We start from the raw sequence: 17,467 nt of genomic DNA, 5'->3' as shown, positions 1-17,467 counted from the left end.
GTGTGTTTGTGCTTTAGATGAATGAGAGAATCTGTGTAAATCGATGAATCCGATCGATTATTAAGTATGATGTGTGGTCATTTCCAGCAGTCTTAACCAGCTCAAACCAGGGAGAGAAGTAAGCAAGTGAAGTAGAAGTTAACAAGTTAAGAAAAATCCCATGCTGGATTAAATTAACAGATTACACTGGGCAGACTGTGTTTCGGGGCTCCCTACCCTCACATGCTGACAATTAGTAACTCCTATATGATTATTATGCTTATAAATTTAGTTAGATATACAAATTAGCTTATCTATTTATTTTTTTGCTGTAATTATGCAGATTATGATATTAAAATGGAAAACTTCTATTTACAGATGCTTTCTCCCAACTTTCCATGAGGTGAAACCATTGGGATAAATTCTTCTTGTACATTGACAATAATGTGTACGTTTAAATAAATAAATAAACTAATATATAAACAGTGAAAAAAGTTTCAGATTGGAGATTTTTTTCTTTTAGATCTTTATATGTTCAAAATATTTTAAAATGTATGTTAAATATGATTTAATGTAGGCAGTTCATGTTCTTCTCTCTTCAGTCTGGGCCCCCTGGTGGCCATGATGTGCCGATAATGCCTGCGCCCGGATCCAGCCCAGGTTATATCAACGACACTTGAGCAGAAACTGAATATCAAACTGATCACACATAACAGTAAAAGGGTATGCAATGACATTTATATGGGCACAAATATACTTTAAAACTTTAAATAAATTAGTTTCTGTGACACAACATTAGAGAAAATGTTGCCATTGCTTTTGACATCGTGACATTTGAAATGAACCACTGTGCATTAATCTGCACAAAGGTTACACACAAGAACACAATAATGGTGCACTGGTTATTATGGCAATATAGTTACTATATCCCACAAATCATTTACAGTAAAGGTCGTAAAAGTAGTGCGTATAATATAAATAACGTTTTAATTTAAAACAAATAATGAGAGAATTTCCCAGAGATTATTGTTTTTTTTAAATAATGAACGGAGTGTGTTTGGTCCGTGTCCAGTGTTTGGACCTGTTCCAATGAAGATGATGTTTAAAACTACAAACATGGCTGCTGCAAACAGTTTTGGTCATTGCTCTGAATCTGCTCCAGAGTCTCGCCACCATGTTCCATCCCATCATCCTCCTCGTCTCTTTCCGTCTGTCCTTCAATGGTGGTTATAGACATTGCAGCCTGACAACCCTCATCCGCCCTCCTCCCCCGTCCCTCCTCCTCCTCCTCCTCATCATCCTCCTCCTCCTCCTCCTCTTCCTCCCCATGTGTTTCCTCCTGCTCCTGGCTGTCCTTTGAGCTGTCGTCCTTCTCTCCATCATCTCCCCCAGTCCCTGGCCTTTTTGCTTTTCTCGCGAACCTGCTTCTTCTCCCGTCATCCTCTCCGTCCTTCTCCTCCGCCATCGCCGCTCCTGTGACCTCGTCTCCCTCCGCCTCTCCAGTCCCTCCGTCAGATCCTGTCCCGTTCCCAGCGGCAGGACATTTGTGATCTCTGTAGTAGCTTTGTCTGGTGAATCCCTTGTTGCAGGTGGAGCATCTGAAGCGGTAGTTATCTGTGTGGGACTGCTGATGCTCGAGCATGTGCGCTCTGCGGCTGAACGCCTTCTGACAGAATAGACACTTGTAGGGTTTGATACCTAAGGAGAGAGGACTTTATTAGAATTTGTCGTTTTTGAAGCTTCAGTGATACAGTTATTGGATTTTAAATGGATCTATGGGTAGAAAGCAGCTACTTCACGATCTTATTGCTATAACTTAATTAAATTAAACTTAATTTGCAGTCAAATCTCAGGTATGCCCAAAACCAGTCATTTATCCAACAGCAATATTTCTACATTTGGGTAACCACCAATATTTAAACTGGTCAATCTGTTCACTGATTTTCATATAAATCTGTTCAGTCAAATAAATTCTGCTCACAGACTGGATGTTTAAGATTGATTGGAATGGATGGATGATTCATTATTACTATGAGAACATTATCTTTGTTTATTAAAAATCTCAGGTATTGTTCACTCACCAGAATGTGACAGAATGTGGGCCTTGAGTTTGTCCGGTCTGTTGAATTCTTTGGTGCAGCCTACATGTGTCCTGGGTAAAAAAACAGAAGAGTTAGCATAATATTAGATTAAATAACTTGTAAGAAAAACTGAGGCAGTCTGAAAGGCAAGAATCGAAAGAAAAATAGGAATAAAAATAAGGGACAGGAATGTGAAAGAGAGGAGGAAAAGGAAAGAAAGTTAGATGTAAGAAAAACTGAAAAAAATCCAGTAGGGAAGGAGGGCAGAATGAATTAAAACTAGGACTATTTAAGTGACTTCCACTGAAGAGCCTCACCTAAAGGGACACTTGTATTTCTTAAAGGGTTCATGGATGAGCATGTGTCGCTTCACTTTGTCCTTCCTGTTGAACGTCGCCTCACAGAGGGAGCATTTGTATGGCTTTTCACCTAGAAAATGGAATTCAGCATCAAAGTCACACCTTTACATGATATAAAAAATGGTGGGGAACATAATTCAAGTGTTCAGATTCTCTGTAACTGCTTAGCCTTTCAAGATGTTCAAATGCTAACATTTTAGTGCAGAGAAACATCAACATCAACTAGTAGCCGAGGAGTTTACTCAGATATTATTAAGGCACAATGAATCCATTCCTTGTTTTAGCAATAGACTCTTCTGTCTAATGTGGCAAAATTGTCTGGTTTGATAGGAATAAAGAGCAGAACTTGTCTCAACAACAGTCGCCATGGCTAAACAGACACCTTCAAAAATATTTCAAATATCATGAGCAGAGAATGTCCAGCAATGAGACACGAAAATAGCAACACATCAGCCGCTGACTACGACAACGCACGATTGTCTAGTTGCTTGGCTATAAGTCTCCATGCATATCAGGAGGACAAGAAGTCTTTCAGACCTGAGTGGATACGGGTGTGCAGCTTGAGGTAGTGCTCTGTCTTAAAGGCCTTCTTGCAGATCTGACACTTGAACCTCCCTCCAATGCCGTGAGTGGGGAGGTGGCGTCTGAAGTACCGTTCACACGGGAAAACCTGATGGGGACAAGGAAAACAGATCAAATGCTGCAGCGAGGTCTTAAAATGTCACATGAAAAACAAAAGCCCTAAGGTTATCGTACCCATAAGCACGGAATACTTAGACTACTTTAACTAGAGTCCCAATATCAATATAATAATAGCTAACCATACTGTAGAGTGCAACTTTACAGATTCCAAACAAATATAGTTTGCATGTGTTCACATCAGTGTGTATAGTACCTTTTGACAGTGTGGGCAGGGGAAGCTGTGTGAGGCCGTCAGCAGATGTTGCTCCAGTGCCTCCTGGGTAGAATATCTGCTCTGACACTTGACACACCTTGTAGCAAACACAAGAAAGAAGGTTTTTGTTAGGAATAAAACTGTGACTGCCGTGCAAACCAACTACAGCAGCTGACTAGCCATACCAGACACAACCCGTAAATCCTTTTTGACCTATATTCAACTGAATACAGTACAAACTGATAAACTTTGTTGTTTTTTGTAAATATACAGAACCTCAGCGTCCCAACGAGGTTGTAAAAGGAGCTGAGGACAAACTGCAGCCGTGAGGGAGGAGGGTCAGATTTTTGACATTTGTTTCTATAATTAGTATGAACAGCAGAGAAGAAGAGGAAGAAAAGTCCATTACGCTCAGCTAAATTCACAGAAGCAAAAGATACTGAATTTGTTTTGACTGTCTCTGTTGCAAAATCTGCAGAGGATAAGGTTGGCTCATCTATTTTTACTGCCAACAAATCCTAAAAACCAAAGGACTCCCTGTATCTCATATTCCAACCTTCCCTACCCTATCTGTGGCACTCAGCCCCAATCCCATTCAGTCTTACTGAAGATGGAAATCTTTAAAAATGGCTAATAAATATATAGTTCGCAAATCGATTCCTAAAATGGATGGGCTGTAGTTTTTATCAAATGTTGTTCAAACAGAAATAATTTGCATTTTTGGGGACTAGTTTTAGGTGCGGATTAATACATAATTGCTGCACTTGTGAGTATTTATAACAGCAGTATGGTGTCTGTGGGATTGACTCAATATAAACCACGATGCCCCTGTTCATTGGTCGACATCTGTTCTTGAGGAGAGAAACGTTTTCTTTCTTGTTATCTTGGGTCAAAAACACTGAGGCCATTTTAGCTGACTTCAGCACGCCTGTGTTCTCCTCTGTTATAATAATACTATAAATAGTAATCAGTTGACCACGACGAGTGGCTGTGCTGACCTGTAGACGGTGGTCTCCTTGCGTGTGTTCTGTTGCGGGCAGAAGCAGTGGGAGTACTGGTGGACTCCCAGTTCAAACAGTGAAGGGAACACCTTGCTGCAGAGGTGGCAGCGGTAGGTCAGCTGCTCCTGGTGCGTCCTGATATGCTCCAGGAACTGATCCAACTTCTGGAAGGTCTGGGAGCACGACTTCAATACGCACTTATAAACCTGCAGGGAAGCGAGAGCGGTTATTCATCTCGTCATGTAAGATAACACAGATGTAGTGTTTTTACATGTTTTATCCCATTTACTGCCCACCATTTTCTAATGCATATCCTTTTTGTACTTTTGCATGGATGGTTCCACCGCTTCCTATTACAAATATCATATTAAGAATAAAAAAACACTGAGATAGGAAACTTGCATGACAGTGAAAAACATACTTGATATTTTCTGTCAAAACCACTTAACCAGTGTGAGGCTTGAAAAAACAGTGCACAGGCAGACTTTTCAAACCAATCTTTTAACTGCAGATTCACACTGAAAAAAATTAAATAAAATCAAAGATAGTGTTCACTTTTATGTATCTTTCCACATATCCTGCCCTCTGTGCTCACCTGCTCCCCTTTGTGCTGAGTCAGGTGGGACTTGAGCTGGAAGTAGGTCTTGAACTTGCTGGCGCAGAACTGGCACTGGTAGGAGCTGTCGATCACGACTATCTGCTTGGTCTGAGCTTGGCACTGTTGGTTCTGGTTGGACTGCATCTGTACCTGGGGATGCCCGTTCTGCATGGCTTCACCTCGGCTGCCCTCTGGATCGGCCTGAGCCTCCGTCACACTTTCCTCCAGCTCCCCTGGAGCTTCTGTAATGAGGCACTGGATTTACTGAAAAAGCATTTCTTGGTCCTGCGAGTATTAGCTAGTATCTAATAAACAGGCAACTCAGCAGATGTGTTTCTGGATGTATGGCGTATTAAACAAATATTACCTGTTTGAGCTGCTGCCTCCTCTTCTGCTTGTGTTTGAATGTTCTGCTGCTGTGACCCCTCCTCCTCCACTTCACCTTGCTGCTGCTGCTCCCCTCCTCCCTCCTCTTCATTGGATGACATTGGTACCACCTTTACTGTGATTGGTAATCTTGAAACTGTGCTGGCCACTCCCATAGGCCACACCTTTAACATAAAGACAATTGTTATTACTGTGTTGTTGGCACTATGCTGCACAACGACACTTAAGATGGTACAGCAACAGTAGCTAAGGGGGCAGGGCTTAAGAAAAGATTAAAGGAGACATATTATGATCATTTTCAGGTTCATAGTTAGTTCTGGTTTACTACTAGAAGGTTTACATGCCTAACAGCTTAGAATAACACATCAGTTTTGTCCAACTGTTTTAGCTCCTGTCTCTTTAAGGCCCCCCCTCCCAAATACTCAGTCTCCTCTGGTTGGTCAGCTCACACACACCCGAGCCAGCACCGCTAACAACAACAGAGCAGCTGTGCTAAATCAATGTGTGATGTCACCAAGTCATTGATTTAAAAGGAGAGCCTACTGACGAGGCGTTTCAGTGTTTTCTGCGGGAGAGAGGAGCTTCTGTTGGACTTTTTTTTTTTTTTTACCTTTTTAACTTTCAAGATCTTTTATATGCACACGCACATTTTGTGTGGACAGTACAGACTTTTAAAAAACACATTAAATGTATGTCAGAAAGTGTAACAATGAACTATTTAGAACCTTGTGTGTCTGCATGTGTTTCTTCACGTTGGACTTTTGGGCAAAGGCTCGTCCGCAGACGATGCACTGGAACGGTTTCTCTCCTGTGTGACTGTAGGAAGAAAACAGTGAGAAGTCAGAACTGGACACCCTTTTTTGTGTTTTTTAGATGGGTACAGTGACATGCTGGCCAGTAACTCACCTTCTAATGTGCTGCTGAAGATCAAAGTTTTTGGAGAAGATCTTGTCGCAGAAATTACACTTCAGCTTTGGACCTTTTCCTTTCAGCTGCTCTGCTGAGTGAAATTCAGTGAATGAGCATTTATCCTCTGATCATCAGAAAGTTCCAATCCATGGCAATTTCATTAACTGATCAGTGTTATTTGATCTTTTCCGTCACATACCTGTCGCTCCGTCTGGGCTTTTTTTGCTGCTCCTTGGTCGTTTGGGGATGATGACCTTTTCAAAGTCGCCCAGCTCTGTCAGGTTGGTGGTGATGCTGCAGATCTTTGTTTTGGTGCACTGCTTCCCAGGGCTGTAGACAGGAGGTGTGGTGAAAGACTGGCTCTCAACACACTGACTGGGCACCTGAGGGAGACACACAGTCTCAGTGCTTTGTCTTCCGCTGCTTTTTACTTTCACTCTTGGGACTCACGCAGCACCAGAAGGCCTGGAATTAAATCGTGAATAACATATTTAATACAGTGATGGTGACCAAACAGCAAGCTTTACTCACTTGTACAGGATGGAAAGGCTGCAGACCCAGCGTGTGGATCTCTGCACCACCACCCCCAGCCATATGGGGCAGCGTGCTGTACACCTGGACTACTGAGTTGCTGTGGCTCACTGGAACTTGTGAAGAAAGCGACTGCTGCGAGGGCTGTCCAGCTGGCAGGGGGTGGGCTGGAGTCTGGCTGGAGGGCAGGGGGTGGGAGGACTGTTGTTGTTGCTGCTGCTGCTGCTGCTGCTGCTGGTGATGATGATGATGATGATGGTGGTGGTGATGGTGCTGCAGATAGGATACACCAGCTGTGTGCATGCTCAAGTTACTCTGCAATAAAAAAAAGACATTATTGAAGATATTATTTATGTTTATTGTATATTGATGCCAAAACATCTACTGTGCAGTGCTGTGCTGTATTACCTGTATAGGCGCCTGCATGGTGGCCATGGGCTGGTCGATGGAGGTAAAGGCTGAGATAGCCGACATGAGAACATCGTCACTGACCAGCACGTTGCCTTGGACCAGAGTGTGTGTGAGGGGGGACGGAGGGACCGTGATGTAGGTGGATACCTGATGTAGAAGTGGAGAGTAATACACACAAACATATGAATTAAATTTGTGGTTTTGGTTCAGAAAAAACACAAACCAGTGAAAAAGCAAACATGATTTGATAGAAGCTAAAAATCTTATCAACTATGCTGAATACTACCATCACAATTATGGACATATGCACTTCCTGGTACATTAATCAACCAACTGATTCACTATTAACATGATATTACTTAAAAACAATTCATCAATCACCTGTCTGTTGGCAGGAGTCTGCGGTCCTGAGCTGATTGATGGGACGGGTGTGTATGCGTTGGTTGAGGCCAATGACACTGTGGATAGGGAGGGCGCACTAGACTGGCACTGCTCCCTTTTGTGTGTCATGAAGGCTGGCAGAGAGTTGAACTGTTTCTTACACTTTCCACACAGGAACACATCCTCATCGTCTGTAGGGAGCACAAACATGGAGGTTTAAGGCACATGGAGCAATGGAGTAAAAGAATAACAGACTTATGGTGCTTTATGCTGCAGTCAAACATCCAGCATTTCCCTGTAAATAAAATATTTTAAATAGGATTTCCATGGTTAAGGGGGAATATTTTAAGATTATTTCAATTTTGAACTCCATAGAGGTCTCTGAATCATCCTGAAATCTTGACACTCAACTGGGACCAGTTTGCCTTATGAGACCCTACCAGGTCCTGTTACCCCCGACAACACAGCTCAAAGGGTCAAAGGGAGAAACAAACCCTTCCACTGCTATATAAGGTGGCAAATGGGAAGGGACTGTCCTAAACTTGTGTAGCATAACAAGCATGACTTTTTAATATGTGACACATGCAAAAGTTGCCCTGCCATAACATCTGGGAGATGAGCTAAAATGAAATGCAGCTAGTAAACAAGCACTAACCAATAATAAGCACATTTGTAGCCGACTTGTGACTAGCTGAAAATATAAACAAATAAACAAATCCAAATAAAAGTAAATAAAACATTAACCTTTTTTGAAAAAAAGAGCAGAAATGCTATTTCACACACAAAATGCTGTATATTGAAGAAGTGGAGTTATTTGTTTAAGTCGACATTTACCGACTAAATTAATCTTGAGACAAAATTTGTCAGGATCTGAGTGACATGCCATGTGCAATAAACAATTTCCTTAGAAGACATGGTGCGATATCAAAATCATGGTTATCCTCTATAACATTATTGTGATCACGGTATTATTCGGATAATAATCAAAATACTCTTACAACTTTGCAACAAAAAATAATATTGCAATAAAACATACCAGGATCACTTTCTCATTATATTTTATTAGGAAACAAATATATTTATTGCATCACAGATAGGATACACATCTTTAATATGAAATATGACAGTAACAATATCTGAGTGCTTCTTGTCACCCGTCATCAGTGACCCAAGGGAATACAATTTCCTGTCTTGCACCTTCACCTATTAAATCTAAGTGGGCTCCTTCTTCTGAATACTATGTTTTTGCATTAAATTGATACTGTGGTGAAGATGGCACTCTTTGCTGGTTTTATACTTTATGATTCTACTGGACTACATACAGCAAGGCTACTCTTCTAACTGTAGGTTTTTGTCATCCCTCAGTTTGTATCAAACTCACTCAGCTGTTACATGCTGTGTTTGAATTAAATACCCATTGACTGGATGGTGGACGTTCCAGAAACGTTCTGGTTGTTTGGGTCAGGAACTCCGCCTTGGCCATCCAGCAGAGACTGGACCGCCAACACTGTCTGGTTGTCCATGCCTGAAGTGGAAGAATGAAAGGAGGGTGAAGAAACGCGTAATAAGTCACATGCTGCAAATCTCCACTGCATTCTGGGCACTCGTGGCTGTATGTTTCACTGAAATTTAGTTTTTGAGTCTTTTCTAGGTAATAAGCTGACAGGGAAGAACACTATCTGGCCCTGGAGATGGGATAGATCCTGTGTCTTGTTAAAACACATTTCAACAGGGGTTAAAAGGGGGGTTGAAAAACAATCTGCTAAACATTCAGACGCAAAATGAAAAAAAGAATGCAGGCTTCAAATCAAGATTAGAAGCTTCATATAAAGATATTTTCCCAGCCACTTCACCTCTACTTACTAATTTTATAACAACTTTTTGCAAGATTGTATACAAATATGATTCAAGTAATGATTAAAGTCTCAGGACAACAAAATACACAAAGCTAGCTAACTAACACAGACACACCATTAGTCTTTTTGGTGCTGTAGCAAAAATACAGTGAATTTTTAAGACAAGGGCCTGCTGCACAATTGTAACATGCAGTCTCAGTAGCAATAGGAGACCCACATCATTTTACTGCCTGCCTCCAGTAATATGAGAATGGCCTACAGTCATAAGCTGTCCATTTGGTTTGAAAAATAAATAATCTGTTTGTTTACAGTCACATACACCATCCCCTCTATGGGATGTTTTGATTGTTATAACACCAATAGACGCATTACATCGTTTCAAAATGAGTTTTCCGCACATATGAATAGTTACATTATATTGACGTTGTTTAAAACACACATTCACGGTTAATTCTAGTTGTAGTTACGTGGTTATTAACAAATTATTCCTACCTTCTAGCACTTCAAATATTGCCTGCGCCATCTTGTAGCTCTTCCGCTGCGCTATAGGCGCTCGATTAGCAAGGGCTGCCCGTTGAGGTGCGCCTCTTTCAACTCACTGAAAGTACAAAGACAAATAAAACCTAAAAATCGGGGTAGGTTATTCGCCTAATAAGTGGTCAGAATAAACTGATGGTCTGTAAAAAAAAATGTATCTGCTGGAAATGAGCTTGTTTGTTTATCCGATACAAGACATTGTGGCTCATGTTTCTCGTAGCTCTAAATAATATTTTTCTGTGTAACACACAATTGAACGTGAGTTTAAGAATAACAATGAAACGGGCAATAGTTAAAATGTGGAACAACTTGCGAGATATGAAGTGTAATAAATGGTCTGTTCATTTCATGTAAGGTGACAAAACGAACGTGAAACTAGGAAGTGTATTTATTCCGTGGAACCTGAACGCACCTTCGGAACGATGACTCTGCGCTCGGTGAAATGACAGACCATCGTTTACACCAATCAGAGGCCGTCCACCCCGCCTTGCGGAAAGTGAAGCTTCTCGACCAATGGAAACCCTCGGATTTGTGCACGTGCCGGTTTCGCGGCAAAAAAGATTTCGCGCGAAAACCGTCCGAGCCTTGTTTAGATGTAGATCAGCTGGGACAATAACAACAATAACAGCCGATAACGGGGTCGGGACGGCGCTTTTATAAATGGACTGCGTGCGGTGTGAACGACCAAAGGACCTGCTACTGCTGTTTTAAAGGATGCGTTTGTACTTCGCCGCTTTCTTTGCTTACATTTCCAGTTTTGTCGGACTGCTTCCTGCGTGCCCCAACAAAACGAGGGGGTTGAAGAATTGCGGCTAATAACTTAGCTAGCATGCTAATCTGCCCTATATTCCATATTCATAAAAATACGTGTATACTCTGCCGAACTACCTGTGGCTTTATTACACACACTGTCAGAGAGGCTTTTGAGTTATGGTGATGCCTGTTGTGTTGTGGATATTTTATTTCGATAGCTCACTCTTGGAATGCTGCTATAAAGTTTTAATAGCCATTTAATTAAGCTCTGTCTTAGCTGTAAGGGGAAATAATTGTGTGCTATATAATTAAATGGGTAGTTAGCCGGCTACATCGGGTTTGTTGTGAACTTGTGTCAGTCTTTGTTGTTTGGACACAAGCTAGCTCGCTAGCAGGGCTGGTAGCTGTGTTGAGGGCAGTGTGGCCAGGCCTCGCGGCTCTACTGTACTGACAGGAGAGATGACAACAAAAGATTAGCTTGCTCTCTTGCTAGCTCGCTAACCTCCAGCGTGTATTACTGCCATTTATTCCTGCTTTCTTTAATAATATCTCAGCGGCTCAAGCCTCGGCTCGCAGAGCTTGTACGCATTTTGTAATATAATTTTATTTGCCAGATTTCCTGTTTGGCAGAACATCCTGTCTTGCTGTTTTACCGTCAGCCTAAAATAGTTTCCAGCTGTTAGCTTCCAATATGTTATCATTTGTGTTTAAGTAATATAGTTAGTCATAAATTACTTGTAGTAGCTCGATTATAAACATTAAGGTGGACAAAGAGAGATAAAAGAACTTTTTAGAGAAATGTTCAAGCTGCCTGTAAACACCTGCAGGCATACTTTCAGAAGATCTCATCACTGTTCCTTAAATTCACTGAGCACACCCAGTAGGTGTTGATCCAGTTTAGTTTGTGACCCCTCAACACCCCTGAAGGGCTCCTCAGTGACACACTGCCATGTCAGAGACCCTGATAACAGGCCAGACATCCGAGGATCTGTTGGCCGACTTTGAGACTTTGCTCAACTCTGGGAGTATTGATCTGGGCGAGGACCACCAGATAGTGATCATCACCAGCCCCAGCAATGAGGGACTCCACCCGGCCGCTGCGCCCTCCAGCACGGGGGAAATCCTGCTGTTTGCCACGCCACAGGGCCCCGCTGATGTGGGGATCCAGGACAAGAGACGACCAGTGCTGGGAAGACCTCCGGTGAGGAGGGGGGGTGGAGGCGTAGGACGAAGCTGCTTATAAGTGCTTATACCTGAGTGGTATAATACATACAAGTCCATCCACCTGTCGCTTTAAGATGTTCTGCTTGTCATTCAGCTGGGCTTATTTTTCGTCTTTTCCTCTTCTTAATATAACAAGTACATCCTTGTGGTAACGTGATATAATTATCGTAGTTTTTTGACAATGTTTCCTCCGCTGCCATCTGTATTTCTTCAGGTAAAGAGGAAGTTGGACCTGGATAGTGACCATCAGTATGTCAGCACAACTCGACCGTCCATAGGTCAAGCACCGCCCTCCACACCTGCCCCTCCCAGAGGTACACACACACACACACACACACACCCTTGCAGCTTATTCTGCTGATTTTTCCTCATTGTTGCCCAAAATTCACAGCAGAGGCAACACGTCAGCCGTCCAATCCATACATGCTGCTCTGACCTTTGCTTCAGCCGTCATTGTCCTAAAAACAGCTGTCCTTTTATGAGCGCAGACAACAGCCTGCCAACATGTCTTTGTCTTCAGCAGGCTGACCTCATATCAGAAATATTTGAATGACAAAAGAGATGTTTTAAGCATACAGGAAGACAGTGGGCGTTCTTATTCATTCATTTATTCATTCATTCATTCATTCATGTAGTTTTAGTAGTAGTAGTTTTTAGTTTTAGTTCAAAATATAAAGTCTGAGCTGTAAGTGGCCGCTTATGGAGTCCCATTTCACTACATGCACAACAAACAAAAACTTGGGGTGTGAAAGACAGGCAGGGTCACATGTTGTTCCTCTTAGTTGATTATTAGACAAACTATGAATTCATTTTCTGTCTTTTAAAATGGGATAAATACAAGAAGACATAATGTTTTGACAACCAGTACAATCAACAGTTGTATTAAGGGAAGTGTATTGCAAAAAGTGCAAACGTAATAGATTTGGTTCAAGGGAGGTTGATTCATGAAAGTATTGCATGTGGTAGACACTGGAGCAAGACATTTAGTATGAATATAAAACTGAAATGGCTCAAAAAGTGACACACAGTCATTAAATCCCATGTCTCAAATTTTCCTTGAAAGAGGAACTGAGAATGATTCGAGACAGCCGAGATTCAGGAACAATTTTAAAGATGTGTCTCTGAATCTCCAAGATGATCTTCAGATATCTTGAATTCACGTCCCTTGAATTAAAATGTTTAACTTTAACTGCCTTTAACATCTGGCCAGGGACAACGGACGAAAACTAGCCTTGTTGGCTAACTCTGGCCCACTTACAGTTTTTCTTTTAACTCTGTTGATTAGTGGTGCACTGTCCCTATGAAATAAACTAATAATAATAATAATAATGAAATAAACTAATAATAATAACTTGAAGAACAAAACTGAACCGAACTTTTGTAATGAAATGACATTTTGATAAATGTCAGTATTTGCAACAATTTTTCATAAAAGGAGCAAGATAAACATGAAAAAAATGAGAAAACTGACACAGATCATGGCTCGTTTCTCAGCAAACTCAGACTTGTATCTGAGAAAATAACTCCAGTCTGAAGTAATATATTCAATATGCTACAAAAATAAGGTAAATAAATCAAAGTTAAAAGCATTATGCTGGCATCAGATCTCACAAAATTGGGCCTATAATTACATAGAAGGGTAAAAATAACATTACAGTTCCATTTGACACAATGCTAGAGCATTTGGAATAAATCATGAGTAAATGAGCATCGCACCTGTCACGTCAGCATGGGACATTACATAGGGAAGGAACACGTAGGTGTTAAAACTGAGGACATATTGGTTATAGAGAGAAGAGTTTGTGTTTGATGGGTGGGGTTGTTTAAATATGTGTGTATAAGCAGGTATGACATGTCAGAAATCTACTGTTTTCTAGGATGTAAATGTCATGGAGCTATAACCTAGTAGACTGTAGATCTCTGCAGATGACTTTCTAAATAGATATACAATATAACATGGTACATGAACCTGCCACAAGTAATGTGTCATTTAAAAGTGACTTATACTCATCTTATACAAAAAAGTCTCCTGATCGTGCCCTTGCCTAAGAACCCATCATAAAAAAACATTACTCTGAGTGCCTACCAGTCTTAATCCAATAAGACGAAAGATATAGTTTTGGTTTTTCTGGACAGTTGGGATGTTCTTTTTCACTGCCGCCTCAATTTGTGCTGTAGGCACATCAGAGATTAAGTTAGGGCCAATAAGTTTTATAAGAAAAGAAACTCCCCATTGTGGTTAAATAGATAATTTTTAAACTGATATATGTTGTTTTATTCTTTTCTTTCCAGTTCCTCGAAGCACAGCGGAGAAGTCACGTTATGACACGTCCTTGAACCTGACCACCAAGCGCTTTCTGAACCTGCTGTCCCAGTCGGCTGACGGCGTGGTGGATCTGAACTGGGCCTCGCAGGTCCTTGATGTCCAGAAGAGACGCATCTACGACATAACCAACGTCCTGGAGGGAATTCAGCTCATCTCCAAGAAGTCCAAGAACAACATCCAGTGGCTGTGAGTAAAAAAAGAAAAACAATACTGTTGTGAGGAAACTGGTGAATTGTTGCAGTAGAAAACGGAAATATATACATACTGAAAATATATAACTACATCAAATTGGTGTATTGGTTTGTTATTAAATTTTGCTGTGTTATCTTCTCGTGCAGGGGTAATCGAGTCGATACAGCTTTGGTTTCCCGCCATAAAGAGTTGCAGAGGGAGGTGTGTGACCTCACAGAGGCTGAGGAGCAGCTGGACGAACTCATTTCCAAATGCAACCTACAGCTCCGAATGCTCACCGAGGACCCACAGAACAAGAAATATCCTTTTGATAACAGGTGATAGTGTCATGATTGGATACAAAAGGGGCGTTCTAGAAAGGCTCAGTGGCTCGCAAGCAATGATCGGGCGAGGTTCAACGCTTTTCGAAACACATTGTTGTATAAAAGATATTGCTACATGGGCTCACTTCATAAAACCGTCTCAGTATGACACCACTTGCTGCTTGTATTCCTTAACCGTTTTGTTCACGTTAGGCTATGTGCGCTGTCAGGACTTGAGGAAGTCATTTGATTCCCCAGACCAACTCGTAATGGTGATCAGAGCTCCACCAGAGACCCAGATGCAAGTCACAGAACCCAGCAAGGTACGGCCCTCAAACGTGATTCAGCTTTTTCTTATACCCTCATTTCCTGGTTGCGAGATGTTTAACATGTTGGCTTCATCTCTCCAGGGTTACCAGGTGTCGCTGAAGAGCACACGGGGTCCAATCGACGTCTTCCTCTGTCCAGAAGACAGTTCTGGCGTCTGCAGCCCCGTGACAGGAAGTAGTCCCTCGAAACCCAGTGCTGACCCCTCCCTGGTCCAACCTCCCGCACAAACCACAGACCAATCGCAAGCCAGAACGTCAACGACCGCCCTGGAAGTGGGTTTATCATCACCAGCGTCCACGTCATCCACAGTGACAGCAGCCTCCCAGCAGGACCCCTCGTCACTGGTGTTAGGTGGTGACACAGGTGAGCGTTCACATTTATCAGAAGTGTTCAGAAACTATTTAAGTGAATCTTGTCCCAAAATCTTGAAGGGTAGCTGTAAAAAGTTCTTTCTGGAGAACGCAGGCTGCGGTCAACTTGAACTCATGGCAGTCGATGCAGTTAAATACACTGAAAACAGGAAAGAGTCAAAGTAACTGCAATTAATTGGAAGTGTTTTGCAGTAATGCAAGTGTGAGTAAATGACAACATTTCATCATATTAAAGCATAAAAAGGAACAGAGATAGTGTGCACATCCAACTCCAGTTGAGTTCAGGTGCAGGACAAAGAAGAGGCTGCAAGCTCTGAAGTTTCTACTAATGCAACCTCTCAGACAAAACATTTTATCATACTAACAAAAAATTACAGTTACAAGAGACTTGAATAGAAAAATTAAAGAATGTTGATACAAACAAAGATGAGCCTGCAAGTGAAGTTGGGAAGTGGAGAAAAATATTTAAGGCATTGAGCTGTTTTGTACTTTGCTTTTACTCTCAATCTTGATAACTTCAGGGAGGATAAGATTAAAGCTTTTGTACAATGGACGCATGCTCTATGATATGTACTGTCTGTCACAAAACGGATGACACACGTCTGTTGATATTCATGTGTTTGATTAGTACAACGAATGTCACTGTTCTTTAGTATTTCTGACATCTGACTTTCTCTAACAGAGTCGCTCCTGGGAGGCGACCCGTTTGCCAGCCTCGGAGACATGCCTGATTTTGACTTCTCACCGCTCTCCTCCTCGGACTTCCTGAATGGAGAGGGCTTCTCTCTCCCGGATGGTTTCATCAACCTGTCCCCCCCTCACAGCCACGACTACCACTTTGGACTGGAGGACCACGAAGGCATCAGTGAACTGTTTGACTGTGACTTTGGGGACTTATCACAGGTTTTGGGGGACAGTTAGACGGAGAAAGAGATGAGGAGCTTGTGGGCTTCTCGATTTAGGACGTTTACTCTGTTCCCGGGGGCTTCTAACGGAGGACTGGAAATCAACGTTTTATGGACAAATCTTTGTCGAAAACCCAGGTGATGTGTTGGAGGGTGTGGGAGAATGTTTTGCGTCGTAATTGGTTGTGATTCCTGAAATGCAAGCCCAAGTACAAAATTTCAAAAAGTCCCCCAAATTGTACAGCACATGATTAGCACTTCTCTTTGGCCATTGAAACATTTTAGACCAAGACTTTAGCTTGAGTATAGCTATTTAAATTATTTATATGAATGTTATTTTGATAATTCGTACCGAGTGAGTTTGTTTGTTGTGTTGTTGATAATGTTTTATCCGAGTGGATTGTGCAGGTGTTTGTGTGTGGAGTATGAACTCATCGGGCTGGTTTCCTTAAAGGGATAGTTCGGATTTTTTGACATGAAGTTGTATGACATCCTCACCATCAGTGCATCAGCAGTGACTTTTCCCCCACTGCGTCCTGTGAGCCGAGGTCTGTCCCGCTGTTGTTGCTGAAGAAAGTAGTTACAGCTAATTTGCGGGGTCACGAAGATAAAGCGTTTTGCTTCAAAAAACAATATCCGTTCAAAAGAGTAAAACATTTGCATCACAAAATCGTTTACGACAAAAAAGTCAGACCTCACGATCACCTGGCACTATTTCCCCTCCCTTCGTATCACTGCGCGCTTCCACCTGTTGACACACCGCACCGCTCCGTCAGCTGTTTCACGGTGTTGCACGACACTGATGGTGAGGATGTCATACAACTTCATGTCAAAAAATCCGAACTATCCCTTACACCAATTACCTTACATGCTACAGCTTATAAGGCTGGTTTCTCGGATGGCTCGAGTCTGAAGTTTTTTTTCTCAAAAATGGAAAAGCTTCTTCAGGGAAACCAGCATTATGAACTGTGCCAATTCAGTGCCGAGCTGTCCAAAAGCATCTTGGAGCTATGGTGCAGTTTCCCCATAGTGATAAAAGTCATCACAAGCACAAACGTAAAGGCTTCTCCATCAATGATCAGTTTTGTCTAAAACACTGGAATCCTAAATGACTGCTTTCTCTAAAGTCTCTGCATCTG

General features: G+C 41.9%; 2 protein-coding genes across 3 annotated transcripts; one reads left to right on the top strand and one right to left on the bottom strand.

Annotated features, from left to right (window-relative positions):
- Positions 1-694: 694 nt before the first annotated feature.
- znf341 (zinc finger protein 341) lies at positions 695-9,911 on the bottom strand. Of its 2 annotated transcripts, none has more exons than XM_073470432.1 (16): positions 9,881-9,911; positions 8,947-9,057; positions 7,533-7,723; positions 7,149-7,298; positions 6,741-7,055; positions 6,409-6,592; positions 6,207-6,300; positions 6,026-6,116; positions 5,281-5,464; positions 4,911-5,155; positions 4,313-4,521; positions 3,315-3,411; positions 2,957-3,089; positions 2,378-2,489; positions 2,061-2,131; positions 695-1,677 (listed from the first exon to the last, which is right to left on the bottom strand). In XM_073470432.1, the coding sequence occupies exons 1-16, from the start codon at positions 9,909-9,911 to the stop codon at positions 1,088-1,090; spliced, it is 2,808 nt and encodes a 935-aa protein (XP_073326533.1). In that variant the 3' UTR covers positions 695-1,087. The 2 variants fall into 2 exon arrangements, with proteins under 2 accessions (XP_073326533.1, XP_073326534.1); XM_073470433.1 differs by having other exon boundaries at positions 6,207-6,297.
- A 1,609-nt stretch (positions 9,912-11,520) lies between these two features.
- Positions 11,521-16,870, top strand: e2f1 (E2F transcription factor 1). The gene is made up of 7 exons (XM_073470769.1): positions 11,521-11,879; positions 12,117-12,216; positions 14,195-14,414; positions 14,567-14,719; positions 14,931-15,045; positions 15,133-15,415; positions 16,106-16,870. The coding sequence occupies exons 1-7, from the start codon at positions 11,628-11,630 to the stop codon at positions 16,342-16,344; spliced, it is 1,362 nt and encodes a 453-aa protein (XP_073326870.1). The 5' UTR covers positions 11,521-11,627; the 3' UTR covers positions 16,345-16,870.
- The last annotated feature ends 597 nt before the right edge of the window (positions 16,871-17,467 follow it).

The sequence above is a fragment of the Pagrus major genome, chromosome 7 (genome assembly GCF_040436345.1).
Source record: "Pagrus major chromosome 7, Pma_NU_1.0".
In the NCBI taxonomy this organism is placed as follows: Eukaryota; Metazoa; Chordata; class Actinopteri; order Spariformes; family Sparidae; genus Pagrus; species Pagrus major.
Note: the sequence above shows the minus strand (reverse complement) of the source record. Positions and strands in the feature narration are given on the sequence as shown.

Excerpts from the sequence above, each read along its gene's own strand:
- znf341 (XM_073470432.1), bottom strand. The coding sequence starts at position 9,911 with ATGGCGCAGGCAATATTTGAAGTGCTAGAAG. Across the intron at positions 6,117-6,206 it reads CTTCAGCAGCACATTAGAAG|TCACACAGGAGAGAAACCGT; the intron begins GTGAGTTACTGG and ends TTCTTCCTACAG. Across the intron at positions 4,522-4,910 it reads CTCAGCACAAAGGGGAGCAG|GTTTATAAGTGCGTATTGAA; the intron begins GTGAGCACAGAG and ends GCTTCCCTGCAG.
- e2f1 (XM_073470769.1), top strand. The coding sequence starts at position 11,628 with ATGTCAGAGACCCTGATAACAGGCCAGACATCCGAGGATCTGTTGGCC. Across the intron at positions 11,880-12,116 it reads CAGTGCTGGGAAGACCTCCG|GTAAAGAGGAAGTTGGACCT; the intron begins GTGAGGAGGGGG and ends GTATTTCTTCAG. Across the intron at positions 12,217-14,194 it reads CACACCTGCCCCTCCCAGAG|TTCCTCGAAGCACAGCGGAG; the intron begins GTACACACACAC and ends TTTTCTTTCCAG.